The sequence below is a fragment of the Mauremys mutica genome, chromosome 4 (assembly GCF_020497125.1).
Source record: "Mauremys mutica isolate MM-2020 ecotype Southern chromosome 4, ASM2049712v1, whole genome shotgun sequence".
Lineage (NCBI taxonomy): Eukaryota > Metazoa > Chordata > Testudines > Geoemydidae > Mauremys > Mauremys mutica.
This window is the reverse complement of record NC_059075.1, coordinates 85,570,222-85,588,122: the sequence shown is the minus strand read 5'-3', so window position 1 is coordinate 85,588,122 and position 17,901 is coordinate 85,570,222. Positions and strand designations below refer to the sequence as shown.

The following is a 17,901-nucleotide window of genomic DNA, read 5'->3' as shown; positions in this document are numbered from 1 at the left end:
CTGTGCAGGGCCATTGGCAACAGAGCGGTGGAGTGAACGGTGGCACAACGAACAGCCGTGGCCAGAGCAAACTGTGCCTTTTTGTCCCCCACCTGGAAGGTGTACTCACATGAAAGCACCTCTGAACTCTGAGTGTCCACTGACCAAGGACAACACCGGTGAGTGGAGTGCAGTGGAGGGAAAAGTGAGGGGCATGTTAAATAAACATTTGTTTGTTGGACTATATTTTAGTCACTTTGCTCCAGAATGCTAGATTTGTGACTGGGAATGGAAACTTATATAAATATGTTTCCCAGTAGGCCAAGATTTTTAAAATGCATTATTTGCCAAGGTTGTTATCTCACATTGTTGCTATCTTGGGAGGTCATTATGTTGGGGAGTTTCTGTACTAAACATTTTTATTATAATTAATTTTTACATAAGAATGGTCATACTGGGTGAGACCCATGGTCCATATAGCCCAGTATCCTGTCTTACAACAGTGGTCAAGGCCAGGTGCTTCAGAGGGAACGAATAGAACAGGGAATCATCAAGTGATCCATCCCTTGTTGCCCATTCCCAGCTTCTGGCAAACAGGCTAGGGACACTCAGAGCATGGCGTTGCATCTCTCTCATCCTGGCTAATAGCCACAGATGGACCTGTTCTCCAGGAATTTATCTAGTTCTTTTAAAAATCCTGTTATAGTTTTGGTCTTCACAGCATCCCCTGGCAAAGAGTTCCCTGGGTTGACTTTATATTGTATGAAGAAATACTTCCTTTTGTTTTTTTTAAATCTGCTGCCTATTAATTTCATTGGGTGACTGCTAGTTCTTGTGTTATGTGAAGGATTAAATAAAATTTCCTTATTCACTTTCTTCGCACCAGTCAAGATTTTGTAGACCTCTATCATATCCCCATTAGTCATCTCTTTTCTAAGCTGAAAATTCCCAGTCACTTTAATCTCTCCTCCTGTTTCATACCCCTCATCATTTTAGTTGCCCAACTCTGTACCTTTTCCAATTCCAATATATTTTTTAGGATGGGTGACCAGATCTACACACACTATTCAAGGTGTGCACGTACCATGGATTTATATAGCGGCAGTATGATATTTTCTGTCTTATTATCTATCCCTTTCTTAATGATTCCCAGCATTGTTTGCTTTTGTGACTGTTGCTGCACATGGAGTGGATATTTTCAGAGATCTATCCACAATGACTCTAAGATCTCTTTCTTGAGTGTTAACAGCTAATTCAGATGCCATCGTTTTGTATGTATAGTTGAGATTGCTTTCCAATGTGCATTACTTTGCATTTATCAACACTGAATTTAATTTGCCATTTTGTTGCCCAGTCACCCTGTTTTGTGAGATCCCTTTGTAATTCTTCACAGTCTGCCTGGGACTTAACTATCTTGAATAGTTTTGTATCATCTGCAAATTTTGCCACCTCACAGTTTACCCATTTTTCCAGATCATTTATGAATATGTTGAATAGCAGTGGTCCCAGTACCGACCCCTCAGGGATACCACTATTTATCTCTCTCCATTCTGAAAACTGATAATTTATTCCTACCCTTTGTTTCTCATCTTTTAACCAGTTACTGATCCATGAGAGGACTTTCCTTTTACCCCATGATGGCTTACTTTTCAAAAGTCAATTTAAATTAAATACTTTTTTTAAATGTATATTTTTTTAGAAATCTAGACCTGTTATGTGTTTTGGTGTAACTTGCATTATTCTTATGTTAAATTTGCATAATCCTAACAAAACGTTTACTTTATTCATATCTTTTTTATGTATCTCATTGGTCCTGACACCCCCCCTGTAAATTCGAACACCCCCCCCAATTTCAATTCCTGGGGAAACCACTGCCTGAGACCCATACCTACCCAGCCAAGGTCTACTCCCTCAGACTCCTTGCTGCTTCCCTGGACCTCTTCCATTCCCCAGAGATTGACTGCACATTCTCCCCCTGCAACCCCTTTCTTCTTTAAAAAAAAAAGCGCCTCACCACTTCCTAGCTTTATAATCACCACCCATCCCTTCCCCAGCTTGGCTTCATTATCATTTACAGCTGGCTTTATCTCTCTGGCAGATGGGCCAGGTATGTAAACTGGCCTTTCAGACCCATGTTAACCCCTTGCCTACATGGGGCCCCATGGCCTACATGATGTACACACTCCATCGCAACCTCTAACAAAGCTATGGATGACTCTTTTATCCTTGCTTTTTTCACTATTAAACTACAAATGACCACTGACATAATATCCATAAGAAAAGTTGACTGTGCTTGCTAATTTAGGGGCAGCATAATTAGTGTAGGATTTTTAAGTGAGGGGAGCATTAGTGCAGCAAGAATCAACAGGAGATTGTGTAAAACAGTCCTACAAAAGCCACTGGGTTATTACTGATGCACAGAAGAGGAGAAGACCTGTTAAAACATATGGTGACTACAATATGGAGGGTAAACATTCATACTAATAGTAGCACCTACCTCTTATATAGGACATTTCATCAATTCATCTCAAAGGGCTTTACAAAGGAGGTCAAATCATTATCCCCATTCTACAGATGGGGAAACTGAGTCACAGAGAGATTAAGTGACTTGTCCAAGGTGACCTTGGCTGTCAGTGCCAGAATAGAGTGAATAGGACCCTGGTCTTCTGAGTCTATTAGGCCACACCGCTTCCCCATTTTCATACTAACAAGTAGAGCAGTCACAAAAGTAAAGAGTCCCAGTGTAATGACTAGAATCAGATATACCGTGGGAAAGTATTGTGGGAAAGTACTCAGGACAAAATATGCCTAAATTCCCTGATTTTCAGAAGAGCTGAACTCCAATTTAAGTCAGTATGAATTTAGATGACTAACTTTAACCATCTACATTTGAAAATGTTAGCCATATGGCTGAAGCGTCTCTCCCCTAGTTCCGGAAACACAGCTCAGTCTTTACCAGCAACACTTCTGCTACTGCAGTCTTTCACCTCTCATAAGCAGACACTGCTAACAGTCTGAATGTAGTAACAAGTAGCAGTGTTTTTTATGATGCATGCAAATATCCACCAGGGAGTAGGAGACAACCACCAAACCCTGTTTTATTTGTAACCTAAAACTGGTCTAGAACTCATATCTCCAAAGGAAAAAGAACAGCTTGTATATTAAAGACCTGAGCCATAGCCCACTGGAAGTCAATGCCTAAAACTTCCCCTAACATCAATGGGCTTTGGATCAGGTGCCAAACACAATACCACCTAAATGCCTCTGCTACATATTACTAGCAGGAGAACTATCAATATTGGGCTCTTTCCCAGTTATTACCATACCAATACCCCCAGAGTAATCCTTTCCCAGAAACTATCTCAGTAACTGCCTAGAAGTTGAATCTCTAGAATTACGTCTCAGATACCAATCATCATAAAATCTAAGAATGAATGACTAGAAAAGGAAATCCTGGAAAGTGAAGGAGGAAATTAATATGATGGGTCCTCCAAAGGGGGAAGAAAGAAGAAAATCCAAAAAAATCAAGCATAAAGAGAAATCTTTAAGCAGAATGGGATCAGGATGGGCAATAAATAAAAACTATACAAGTGTCTATGAAACAAAACAAAAAAAGACATAATCCCATCCTATGACTCGATAGTGATGATTCATGCTCACTGATCCCATGTGACTAGGACATGGCACTGCTGGTGCACCAAAAATACCACTAGTTTAGAACAAAAATGTCAAAATGTTATATGTATATTTTACCACCATGACACAGAAAATCTAAGGACATTATTTCTGTTTTGCAACAAAGCACCGAAAAGTGAACCTTAGCAAAGCTGAAACACCTTCCACAAGATATGTATGCAACATTTGCAAAGCAGTAAATCCCCCCACAATGTGGAGATGTTTGCCTCACTACAGCTGCGTTCTGTGTACCTGAAGGCATATCTTCGAAGCCTTAAGTGTTTGCTCACAACAAGCATGAGTCAGAAAATACTGGGCCTGATTCTCCTCCTACTTGCTCCTTATGTAAACCAGAAAGTCAATGGGTAAAAACAATATGAGTAAAAACAATGGGAGAGGAGGAGGAAAAGAACAAGAACTGGTGAAAGTGAGAGAATAACCAGACTCCAAAACTGAGCTATGCGGTTATGGAAAATAAATGTAAAATAAAAGAAAACCATGGGCCAGTCACTGTCAGATTCCCTGCTAAATATCTCAGTTTTGCTTTCCAGAATCATCTGCCGAGTAGTTAATCGCCTTACAGAATATCTTGTCACAGGAGCATCTTATCAAGAGAATAATGTCATAATAATTTACCCATAATCAAAATAATCTCATCGATATTCCAGAGTCAATTTCTCACAAAGGGAAGGTAGGTACAAGATAAGGAGCCACAGGATTGGCTTTGAAGCATTATATATTTGCTCTCATGTTCCTATCAAACATTCTTCTCATTCATTTTTTTTTTTTTTAAGATACTGTACAATGACATGGCAGTCTCTCCAGAGACAAACCTGGTCTCTTCCATTAACCATTTCCTTCCTCTTTTTCCATAGGCATTGCTTACATTCTTAGCTAGCTTTATGAACTCACTTGTGGTGAGGTGATATAATCCTCATTTCAGTTTTCCCATGATATTTTCATCCACCTTTTTAATTTCCTGCAATGATGCACTCCCTGTGCACTTTCCATAATGACTAATTGGCCATGATTACAAGCGTATGCAATAAATGTTACATTGTTTCTAAATTTAAAGTATTGGTTTTAGTCTGTAAAACACATGAATAACTTACATAGCATCTTTTATTTCATAAAATCATAGAAATGCAAGACTGGAAAAGACCTTGATAGGTCATCTAGTCCAGTCCCTCGCACTGAGGCAGGACTAAGTTATATCTAAACCACACCTGACAGGCGTTTGTCTAATCTGTTATTAACAACGTCCAGTGATGGAAATTCGACAGCCTCCCTCAGTAATTTGTTCCATAGCTTACCTACCCTTATAGTTAGGAAGTTTTTTCTAATGTCTAAACTAAATCTCCCTTGCTGCAATTTAAACCAATTACTTTTTGTCCTGTCCGCAGTGGTTCAGAACAACAATTTATTGATGCAATAACCTTGGAATTCAGATCACCCGGGATCTCACAGTAACCGGGATATGTGGGTGTTAAGAAAGATAGATAATATACAGATTGGGAGCAGAACACTTTCAAGGAAGGGCCCTCAGTTCAGGAACTTATTTCTCTCTGGATCTGACAGACTTCAGAGGTGAAACTTGTCTATGGGAGTTTTTCCATTGACTTCATGGGAGCCACGATTTCACCCCAGGGATGTTGCAAGACACATCTATTCATTCAGCCTTTAGGTTGAGTGACTTGGCTTGGCAAAGTGGCATTTTTCTACATTGTGTTAACTTGATTCGTTATACGTGTTTTTAAATTATTTTATTGTTTATATGCTGAAGGCACACTGTAAACATTGCAAAACAAATTAATTAATAACACCACATTTTTCCTCTGATTCCTCCCTTCATAACTCGTCTCAGATATGAAAGCCATTCGTAAAAATAGAAACATCATTTTCTTTTGCTTTCATGCTCAGAATCAAACCACTTCTCTTTCCTCCCCAACCAGTACAAAAGAACATTTGATTGGGAATACAAAACCAGAGCATGGTCCATAAAGTCCAGGATCTTGCCTACAGAAGTGGCCAATACTTGATGCATCATCAAAAACAATAGCTTAATGCAACTATCCAATTGAGCAATGTGCTCATGGAGAAAAGGGGCGGGGGGAAACTTTCCTGAATCCTGCGGCAATCAGTTTATTCCCTGAAGCATGAAATTAGATTACCCTTATTTCCTCAACTGGCATATTCACAAATTAAGGGTGAGCTCAAATTATAGAATTTGGATCTGGACTTCCCCAGTCTTCATAATGATCTCAACTACGCCAGTTTTACCAGCTGTAATTCCAATACCTGAGTTCAACAGTCTATCCTGCCAAAGACTTTTTATTTGATCTCGATGTGCCTCAATTCCCTAACTGTAAAATAGGGATAACAACACTTCTATACCTCAGAAGAGTGTTGTGAGGCTAAATACATCCATGTTTGTTAGGTGCTCAGATACCGCAGTGATGCGAGCCAGTTGAATAGCTAGATACATGCTGGACAAGCTTTCTAAACATTACTAAGGATGCCTTCATTTCTTAAAGTAGACTAATATCCAAACAGTGGAATATTAACCTTCTGAAAATTAGGCCCCTTTTAAATTATCTCAGATCAGGCACTGAAAAAGGGAGGCACTCAAAATCACTAGTCACTTTTAAAAATCTGGGGGTGGTTATCTAGACTCCAGTAGTGTTACTCCTGATTTACATCAGCATCAAAAGAGAATCAACCCTGCCACATCCCCAACCTTTGGGGGTTTCAGATCATTCAGAAAGACTGGGAAATATTTGTTAAATAGGGACTCAGATCTAGATTTAGGCTTTCCACAGACATTTAAGGAGGTATTCAGAACTGTTGTTTTGGCTCTGGCCCAATCCTTTTATAAATATTACTGATCATGACCACCTACATGACCACCTATGCCACTGAATTCCATGGGCTGGCTAACCACTCCACAGAGGACAGTCCCTTTATTTTTGGGAATTAAATTTACCTGCCTGAATGGCGTACAATAATTATTTTTACAATCTGAAAAGGAAAAACTGTACGCATTTGTGATTCTCACAGTCCCCCAATCTCTTTCCTGTCTCCACAATGCCATTAGTCCTCCACACAAAACAAAACAAAAAAAAGTGGAAACAAGCAATGACAAAAGATTCCCTCTGAAAAATCCCCACAAATACAATTTCACCATAGCCATGCTCTAAGAAACCACCTCTACTGTGTGGGTTTATTGCTGTGCAATAACTAACATCTAAATATATATTGGAATAATGTAAAAAGTGAATTCATAATATTTGAGAATGGCATAATATATCTCCTACCACACTTAAGGAAATGACTGAATAACTCATTTGAGCCTTGTCAGTCTTGATTTAAACTTATTTCCTTTACCATTATGCATCCTCTCTCCGGCACACCGGTAGCATACAAAGAAGATGAATACAAGATGTCATAGTAAAGCATAACACAATATTATTCCTGTCCTACTGAAGTCATGAACCTGTCTATCAACATTTTCAGTTTCATGAAAAAGCACTGCAAGTCTCAAAGTCTAAAAATACATTGCTATGGTCTCTATTGAACAGAAGTTAGACCCTGCTGCTACCAAGTTCTGGAACTCTGTGGACCTCTACAACTCAGCAGTCACTGAGCCAAATCATTATTTAGGAAGTTTAAAAAAAAAAAAAACTTCAAGGCTGTTCCTCCAATTGAAATTGATGGCAAAATTCTAACCAACTTCAATTGCAATAAGATCATGCTCTAAAAACAGCTGCCTTGGGATTCTGCTGTGCTCTGCTGTGCTCCAACACACAGAGAGATGTCAAAGGTATCTCTGCTCCATCCCAGTGCCCCTTGTAAGCTAATGGAGCTCCACGAGCATGTTCATGGAGTTCCCCTTGATGACCTTATGCAGCTACCTCCTTGCAAGAGAGCAAACGGAGCTGTCAATGTCAGCTGGGTAAGGCTACAGCTACACATTTAATTTATTTATTTCATGGCTTCCTTATGGTGCTGATCACCATAACACAGTCTCTGAGTACTTCACAGATACTAATGCCTTCCCCATCCCATCCATGAAACCCGGAAGTACTATTATATCACTATTTTACAGACAGGCAAACTAAGAAACACTGAAGTCAGTAGACTTGCCCATGATCACACAAGAAGTCTCTGGCAGAACCACAGCCAGAACTAAGATGTACAGTCTGAGAGTCTTCTGCCTTAACCATAAGACCAGCCTTCCTTTACTCAATAATTACCTAGCGTTGCTTATGTACAGTGGGTTAAAAAGAATCCTTCTCTAGGCAATGGAGTCACACTGAATGCATCTTGAATATCCTATTGTACCTTGACTACAATAACTATAATTTTATAGACATGACAGCAACTGACATGTTATCTGGGGATATTGTTTACTCTAAAAGGTTTAGATCCTTCATGACACACTCAAGGGGCTTTCAGTGGGCAAAGGAGAAAAAATAATTTCCAATAAATACTTTAGGCCAGATACTGGGTATGCCTACAGCACACTGTACACAACACTCTACCTGATTAATCTCCTTTCTGATCGCTCCTGCCACTCCACTGGGCAGAATCTTAAAGGACAAGAACAAGGAATAAAGAAAGCAATGCAACAGAACTGGGTCATGGACCACATATTTAAATGAGGAAGGGGAATCATCCAGCTCTGTAAAGCACCCCCCTGTTCCTCCAGTAAAAAGCTTGGTACAGCAGGTAAGGCAATAGAATCACTCTTTTAAACAAATTTCCCACCTTACTATTCACTATATTTTTGTTGGTTTGGTTTTCTTGTTTGTTTGTTTTTTTGTTTGTTTGTGTTTCCAATTTAAAAGTTCTCATTGCTCATGCACTTTTTATTCCAATGCTCTACTCCAGCAGGAGAAACATAAAAGGAGCAGACAACATATTTTTTTCAGATGGATCCCACTTCTTAGTCTGCTTGGTTTCCATTTCTCTTAAAAAAAAAATACAGGAAATAACCAAGAATATACATCAAAACCATAGGTTGCTCATCTTCAAAGTACCTTACCAACTTTAGTTGTGTGTTAAAGGCACGTCAGCAGGTATATTTATCTCCCATTAACCCTTAATATTTGTAACACATCACTGGCTATGTGTAAACATTTGTTCCCTCCCAGTGCTATTCAAAGGCCCAAAGAAAAGGCCACTGAAGTTAATGGAACAGTTCCGATTGACTTCATCAGATTTCAAAACCCAGGTCCAAATCTTTCTACCTGTGTGAGCACCTGAGAACTCCAATATCAGACTCTGTAATGGTTCTTACTCCAAGAGTCTTCCAAGAGCACTGAAAAGAGCAATCAAGACACAGGAAGAGCAGATGTTAAAATGACACAGATTGGGGAAAACTTACAGCCTTTGATATATTCACCTCACTACATTTATCTCATTAGTGCAAAGTAAAAGGTAGCAAAGGCTTTCACTAATTGTCAAGTATCTTCCTTTCATATATCCAGATACAAAAAGGACAATTTTACACTGAATTTGAAAGACTAAGGTCAATGATTAATCAAGCACCAGGTGTCAATCTGATCGTCTGAGTCAGCAGGATGCGGATGAAAGGGCTGGGGGAGGTATAAAAAATGGATTGGAGGATTTGTTCAAGATTTAAAGGCTCTCAGGCTCCTTTACCTCCTGGCCCTTTCTCTACCTTTTATAGGCAGGAACTACCCTCTGGTATCAAGCCAAACCTTGTCACTAATTAGAGAGCTGATTTTCTGATCCTGACTGCACATACACTCACGACACACGCGCACAGCCCTTTTCACATCCTCTTTTAATGCTCTGACTCGTGCACGTGATAGTTTCTAACATTTGGAAGTGACATTTTTGCACATTCCAATTCCACCATCTGCCCCCTCACAGATGTTCAATGCTTTCCAGTGTATGCAATGATATTAGTACCCCAAAAGGATATATGGAGGTGTGCACATGCATAAAACTGCACATGTGTAAGTGAGGGCGGCGCTGAGGCCCCAGTGAAAATCAGGCCCTACACTAGTCAGAGTGGTATTTTTGGTTCTCTTGGCTAGTAGTTATTTAATTAGATACACATCCCCAGTATTTATTTAGGCTGAACTGAAAGATTGCAGCAGGGAGAGCAGCACATCCTAAAGAAGCAGAAAGTATTCATCTATTGACTAAAATAGCATTCTCTTCTCCTGTGATTTAATTTGTTCGTTCGATTAAGTCCATAGAGGCACTGCTTCTTATTAGGCATTCAGGAATTAGCTCAAAGCCTATGACACTAAGCCATCCTAAAATGTTGACATTTATATATAAAAATCTACCCTACCTAATACAGGATTCCGTGTGTACTTTCAGTTGTAGTTTTTCTCCCACTGAAGATTAGGAGGGCTCAGATTTTTTGGCAGTTCTCAACAGTATCCTTTGCTGGCATTCTCTGTTTTTACGCATAACAGATCACTTTCACCTTCTTATGAAATTTACTCAAGTCTCAGCAGAACATATCGGTACAATAAAAAAAAAAAGTTGATTCCCTCTTTGAATGCAAAGGTGTAGGAGGTTAAGATATAAAGCAAACTGTTCATGCCAACACTTGGAGAAAACTCTAATTAACTGAATTGAGATGCTACAGTTGAGCCAGGAACTTAAAATCGTCTCTCTTTTTTTCCTCCCCATTTAAACCTCTACTACATTCTACCCTCAAGCCAGGCTTTAAAGATATTCCCATTGCCTTGGAAGTTATTGCAAAAGTATAGAACCAAATAGAGGTAGTTAGTTATGGCTGCATGCTGGGAGCAGAGCTGAGCTGCACCACACCAGGGGATGCTCCAGAAGAATCCCTTCCCAAGCGCAGGGGGTGTAGGCTGCACTACTTCACATAATGGCCTGCTCTCCTCTCTGTGCTGGAGCAGATCTGCATCCTACTGTTGAAGGAGTAGGGCCATAATCACATCCTAGTTCCCTTTCTAAAATGAAATGCAGAATGTAGAGGGCAATAACTTCTCCCTTGCAGGGACACTGGAACAATTTATATAATGAGGATGCTAACAGCCATTGAACCAAACTGTAAACCCTGTGTATAATGGAAAGCCAGCATCCCCAGCACCCCTAGATCAATCTCCTATGCTCCCTAGATCATGTAAGCACCACAACAATAAAATCTCATATGGGGGCAGGAGGGGTTGATCCAGCTTCTGTTGAAGTCAAGGGGTGTTTTGGTGTTCATTTCAGTGCAAGCAGGACTGAATCTATTATCTTTTCCACACACAGAACTGTCTTCAAATGCCCAATCCTGTGTTGTGTTGAGTGTCCTTGACTGCCATTAACCTCAACGAGAGATGAGTGCTCAGTATATCATAAAATCAAGTCCCAAACGCAAGCAGTTTCTCGGTGGGTAGCTTTTTGTTCCTGCTTGTGTTTTTGTTGGGTGGAGTTGCACACTAATGATGGCAACATGAAACCCTTACAGCTTTTTAAAGGGAGGTAGCGAACTGGCAGCCAGAAAATAAATGGTACCAATACTGAATTTTTAAGGAGAGCAGGCCCTTTTACAAGTTTCCCTTTAGAAAAGGCATTTAGGCTTTTTTGTTTTGTTTTTAAAAGAGGACACTTGATTAAGTGAAATGAAATTAGAAGCTCAAACAACATCTTCATATATTCTTCAAGTTTCCAGGCATGCTGAGGGAAGCACTCCACAGATAGAACAGACTGCACAACCATGTATCACACTTAAATGTAATCACAGCTGAAAATAACATCAGCCAGTACCTACAGTACACTGAGGTATATTTAAGACTCCCCAATCAGCAATCGACCTTTCCTACATGTGTTCATAATCACAATGTACCGTTTCATTTTTATGCTTTGTTTTCTTTCTTACTCTATTGCGTTTGGTCACTTTAGAATACAGAACAGCTTTTTTCTTTTCTCCAATTGCAGTTTTGTTCCCAGGGGAGAGGAGGAGGAGGGAGGAAAGAGATGGCTTGTATTTCTCTAAAAAAAAAAAAATGTACAGAACACAATTTCTTACCTGTTGCAATCAACATGAAGCAGAAGGTGGGATGCGCTAAGTGACAGTGCAATCTTGTGCCACTGTCCGTCTGCCATCCGGTACGGGAACACCTCTGTTCTTGCCTTTCCATTAAATCTGTAATGATATCTAATCTCGTCCCTCAGGCCGCTGCTCTCCAGTTCAAAGTAGCTGTATTTGAAAAATGAAGAATCAGTTCCATGTTTTAGACTGTGTTATCCCTGCTATCACCACCATTTCCCTCCTTCTGCTCTAAGGCTTAAAAACAGTTCATGCATTTGAAAATGAACTAATCACCACATTAGGTTACAAAAGTAAAACAGGTTACATAGTATGGGTGTTAGATCTTGTAGTTTATTATTTTTAATAAAAAAGTGAGACAGGGCATAAAATATTAAATATCACTTATATGAAGATTGCACGTGTTAAAAACACCATTAGATGGCCCTAAAGATCAAAGTTCCCTTTTTTATCAACAGTACAAGCATCCCTCCACTGCTCTACCAATGTGCTTCATCTCCTGGCTGGATTTGAATGGGCAACCTAGAAATGATGGGCTCTATTCACATTACTAATGCCAAAGAATAGGTACTACAGGAAGAATGCACCAGCTAATTAGCAGAGTAGTAGGCCTTCTGGCTGGGAAAGCATTATCTAAATAGTATCTACTTGCCACCAATCTCATTTTAAAATGCTTATTTTTAAATCTCTCCTCCAAAATTTGTGCTTATTCAATTTATTGACTTTAATTTTAAAGCCTGTAATGTTTCAGCTTTACAAAGAAATTAAAGCTAGAGTAGCTCTCTCAAAACCTGGCACAGTCAAGCAGAACCCTGGGACATTTGTCATAACAGAACAGTCACACAATAGCACTTTCTTGCTAACAAAACATTTTTATTTGGCTCAAACTTCCATCAATAGTTGCTTCACACTTGCAGGAGGAACTAGAGAGAGTTAATTTTTAAAGCGAGTTTACTCCTTGTAAAAGGTACCAGACTAGCAGTGTGGCAACGGAGTCACACTCAGCATGAGAGCAACTTCCCCAAGCTGGTCTACCAGGGACAGCCTCTAGGGACAAGAGGGGAGACTGGCCTTGTTGCCTGTTTAATCCTAGGTCTGTCATAAAATTGCCAGGGAAGGATGTGGGCAGAAACTAACAAGAGCAGAGTGGAACTAATGAGGACTGCACAATTCTCGTGGCCTTGAAGGAAGCATAAATGCATAGCCCTCCAATGCTGTAGGTATACTCTGGAGCTTGGGGAGGGGACTGGGCATAAGCTAAACAGTAGGGAAGAAGAGGAAAGAGGAGAGAAAACAGAATGATTGGGAAGAGACAAGAATGGGAATGAGAGAGGAGGAAGAGACAGTAGCTGTTTGCTGGTGGTACATCCAAGGAAGCTGGGATTGCTGCACCGGACACTGCATGCTTCCACCACTGGTGTGGGGAGGAAGGAGTGCTTTGTTTCACTCTCTAGCAAGCCTCTCCAAAAGAGGGAAGAAAATCAGTCTTGATGGGCCTTGCTCTCCACTGCCAGAAGAATATTTCCATGATACTGCATTTGGAAGGAAGATGAGATCACAGAGGATGAACAGAAGAAAGGCAAGGATCCATACCGAAAGAAGACTAAAGACTGAAACACAAACTAGTGGTATGGAGGAAAGGTAATACACCTGCCCAACTCTTGAAAGCTAGAAATAGGAAGAACTGGAGAGAGAAAATAGGGAAGCATTTAAGCCACTGAAATGTATAGGATTAGAGAAACTTTTCTGAGGGATAAAAAGGAGAAAGATGCCTGATTAGTTGAAAACTGCAGAGATTATTAAAACTGAAAACATTTTAAACAGCTCATTTATTCTTAGCCATTCATGCCATTTGCCTATTTTTCACATGTTGCACAGCACTGGCAGGTTCACTCTGGTTTGTAGTCAATTTCACTCTCTGGTTCTCATGTAGCAGCCCAATGGGGCATCATTTGGGATACAAATGCTTCCGGGGAATGATTACATCCAAACAGAAAACTCTTTGCACTCCTCAAGTGACAAATACAATTAATGCAGTTTTGCTTGTTTTGTAATATTTTCTTCCCCATCTTTACAAAAAAAAAATCTAACTTTTTGGCCTAAAATACTCAACAGTAGAAATATGTAAAATCTAAAACAGTTTGTAATGAAGAGACAGACAGGGAATAAAAAGAAGAACTGTGACTTATTTCATTTAAGGGGGGTCTCAGTTCAGATTTCCTTCCACGTACCAAACCAATTAATTGGGAAACTAAGAAGAAATATCTATCTAAAATGCTGGATTCCAGCCATCTGAGAGACTGCAAACCTCTCATCTCCTTAATGGACAACAATGAAATTAAACTTCAAATCGATGGACAGAGGAGCCCTGCAAGTAAAATAGGACGGAAGAGAAACACTCAACCATTATTCTGATACATTCTACTGTTTCACATGACACATTTCACATAGTTATTGATTTTCTTTCAAACAGACAGAGGGAATTAACAATGCAGATTATCCAGTTGTTCAAGGCAATGATTCTCCAACTGTGGAGACCAGCACTCTTGAGCAGTGATGCTTCCAGTTAATTCCAGCTTAGTCTCGGATTATTTTAGGCTTTTCAGAGACTTTTTTAACCAATTACTCTAAACCCAAAAACAAAAATACAAGCCTCTCTCCGCACCTCATGTGACCATTTCATGTCTTTCTTTGTCAGCTGTTCCTGTGATGTGAACTCAGCCATGATCAAATTTACAGAGGACACCAAAATTGGTGGGGCAGCAAATACACAGGAGAGACAGAGTTACACTGCAGCGTGACCTGGTGAGACTGGAGTAGTGGGAGATACAGGCAACAAGGGGAGAGTCATTACTAACAAATGTTAAATCCAACAGCCCAGGGAAAGGAAATAAATCAGTACAGATAGAAAACAGGAAGATGTAACTAAATAGCCATGCCCAGTGCATTAAAATGAGCTTATCTTCATTCTATCTAGGTTCTTATGTGGTTTTCATCACTGTAACATCTGAGATATTTCCAATAGAAACTGCCTCAGAAAAAGTATGGGACTGGAATCATGGGCTTAGAGGAGAACTAATCCTAAAGAAGTAGGCCCTTTTATTATAAGGCCCCTCTATGAACATTGGTTCAAGGTCACCACAACCAAATCTAGGCAAGCCCAAAACAGAGAAAGCTGTTCCTTGCAGTTGCCTTTTCTTGTTCCTTATTGTCTTTTCTTCACCAACACTATATACACCATTCTCTCATTTACATTTCTTACATAACCAGATCCTAAGGTGCACCTGAGCTCCATGCTGCTACGTCCTGGTCTCACCTTATGACCCTGGAGGCAGCCAGGGACTGATTTGACTCCAGATACAATTTAGAGAAGCCTCAGAACTTCTCTAATCTATGTCAGTTAGAGCAGTCCCGTAGGGGACTTTTGTTAGTGCACACCCCAAGATTTCAATGCATTTTGGCCACTCTGGGAGGTTCCAGGGAGTGCTCCCTCTATGAAGTGCCATCCAGAGACACCAGCTGGTTGGAGCAAAAGCAGCCAAAGCAGAGACTGTTGCACTATGGGGAATGGTGAAAATGGGGCCCAACCAGGGATACCCCTTTACCCTAAAATACTTCTGGACACAGAACTGTGCAGGGGAGGCCTCCCGCACTGCCCTCAGCATGTAGCCTTGCGGAAAAACTGCCAAGAGCAGCCAGCCTGAGAGTCCAGCCAGTAGTAGCGGAAGGAGCCAAAGCAGGGGCCTTTGGACATTCCAGTCAAGACTATAGAATATTCTCTGATTTTCTCTGCCTGTGATGATTGGCTGTTTGCTCCAACCCTCCATCTCCCTCACCAGGCTCTTCACTTCAACTTCACTCCACAATGCCCTTCTTTACTCTCTGCTCCCCCTTACCCTGCCCCACTCACCATTTCCCTTCTCTTTTCATTTAACTGATCACCTCCTAAGTAACCATGCTCCCCAAATAAACAAAAATTGTGGAACTAACATGCCGTTTGCCACCACCCACTGTTCACTCGCCTTGTGTGTTTCCCACACCCGGTGTCTGACTTGTCTATTTAAACAATATTGTCTCATTGTTTCCTTATACAATATTGTCTCTTTGCATCCCTCTGTTTTCTCTTGTCTTAAACTTTGATTGTAAGCTCTTTGGGACAGGGACAGCTTTTTTGTTCAGTGTTTGTAAAGTGCCTAGCACAATGGGGTCCTGGTCCATGACTGGGGCTCCTAGGTGCTATAACACAAATAAATAAAATAATAAGTGCCACTAAAGGAGTACAAAAGCAAACAATCAAGATTTGGACCAGTCATACTTTGCACTTAGAACAGGGACCTTCCATCTGAGAATCTTAGAGAACTTACAAATATTAATAAATTAAGCCACAAGATACACCTTTGAGGCAGATATCATCATCCCCATTTCACAGATGGGAACATAAGGCACGGAAAGGTTAAACCATCTGCGCAAGGTCCCACAGGGTGTCACTATAAGAACTAGCAGTAATATTTAGGGTCCCAATCCTAGCTTCCCAACTAGGCCACGCGTCATCTGTTTCCACAATGACATCGCCTCATACTAGTGAACAGTGATGACAATTAACATCGTTAGGAGCAATTTATGATGTTCAGATATTACCACCTCAAAAACCCATAAAGTGGCACTTGGTTCTTGATTGCCAGCTCAGAATAAAGCAGGGGTAATAAAATAACATCTGCTTTCAAAAAGTGCACATGTTCATTCTCCTTATGCTTTCCTGTCACTGATCTGCTTTGTCCATCACAAAAGGCTTGTACACTATTGACAACCACAAAAAATACTCTGGGCCTGATTTTCATTACATGGAGGACTCTTTGCACAACTGTGGCACCATAAGCCCATCTGTGTCCCAAGGTTTCAGAGCCCAAGCTCCAGCCTGAGCCGCAACTTCAAAGTGCTATCTACATCGCTATTTTTAGAGCACTAGCGTGAGCCTTGCAAGCCCAACTCTGTTGACCTGGGCTAGGAGGCTCACTACCATGAGCTGTGTAGACATGCCCTAACTAATAGGCCTTACAGTGGAGGTAAATGTACATTGAACCAGTCTTACATAGTGTGTCAATTAAGTGTTTTTTCCCACCAAAAAGGTACGCAGAGCTACTTAAAGCACGGAACAGGGAAATCGAAAGGACTTGGGGAACTGGGATTTGCCTATACTATAAAATGCTGACTAGGATTTCTTTTTAAAATGTGTGTCTGGCAAGGCAAAGGGAAGGACAGACACAAAGGGAAGTTTTCCCCTAAATTTTCCAAGCAGCAATTAAGCATTATAGTGTTGTCTGAATCACGGATCCGAGTGCAAGGTACAAGATAGTCAGAGGCAGAAAAAAGCAAAATTAAAAAAAATAAAAGGAAAACATGGCAGAGACACACACACCTACAAACGTATAACATTAAAAAATTAACTGAGGATGTTATTGTGGAGGATCTAACCTTCTGTTGTTTTTGTAAGAGGCAAAACAAAGGCAGAAGAATCTAGGTTTTCTAAATGCAAGAGCAGAGCTTTGATAAGGAAAGCCTTAAAAGGTTAACCTAAAAACTGCAATATAAAGAAGATTTTGGAGAGATTATTTTATTTTTTGGTACTCAATAAGAGCACTGTCAATATAAAGGCACTGCTGGCAGTTTGCAAGCTAGAACAGCACGAGGACAAGCACTGTCAATGAAGTTGCACTTGGGAAGTTAAATGTTTCATAATTGCCATCTGCTGTCAAAGCACAAAAGAAGTCATTTAAATGGATTTCTCTCCGCTTCACATAAGCAGCATGGAAGAGGCTAAGGTTTCAGAAGTGGGGTGTGGCCCACCTACAGAAATAATAAGGTGGCAGAAAAATAAATATATAATTGTACGAGGTTTATCCCAGAAGCTTAAAGGACTGAGTGCAAAACAAGCAACTATAATAGGAAATGCATCACTTTCTGCAATGATTCTTCATAATCCCTCATAGCCACAGAGCTAATCACCTACCACACAATGTTTTGTTTGTTAATAAAGGACAATGTCCCAGCTCTGGAAAAATCCATCAGATTAAATTCGATTATGTATTGTAACTGTCTGAGTCGACTGGCACAATGTGTTCCAAGACAAAGTGGTTTCTCACTTGGCAGGCTTTAGTAGTAATGGTTACTTCAGGGAATGAAAACAGGTGTTGCCGCTG

At 40.3% G+C, this 17,901-nt stretch overlaps 1 protein-coding gene across 6 annotated transcripts in view; it reads right to left on the bottom strand.

The window, feature by feature from the left end:
* NELL1 (neural EGFL like 1) overlaps positions 1 to 17,901 on the bottom strand; it is a 436,046-nt gene that overhangs the window by 362,670 nt on the left and 55,475 nt on the right. For all 6 annotated transcript variants that reach the window (XM_045015869.1, XM_045015870.1, XM_045015871.1 and 3 more), the window contains exon 4: positions 11,684 to 11,854. In XM_045015869.1, the coding sequence (XP_044871804.1) occupies positions 11,684 to 11,854 (171 nt within the window). The remainder of the gene's footprint in view (positions 1 to 11,683; positions 11,855 to 17,901) is intronic.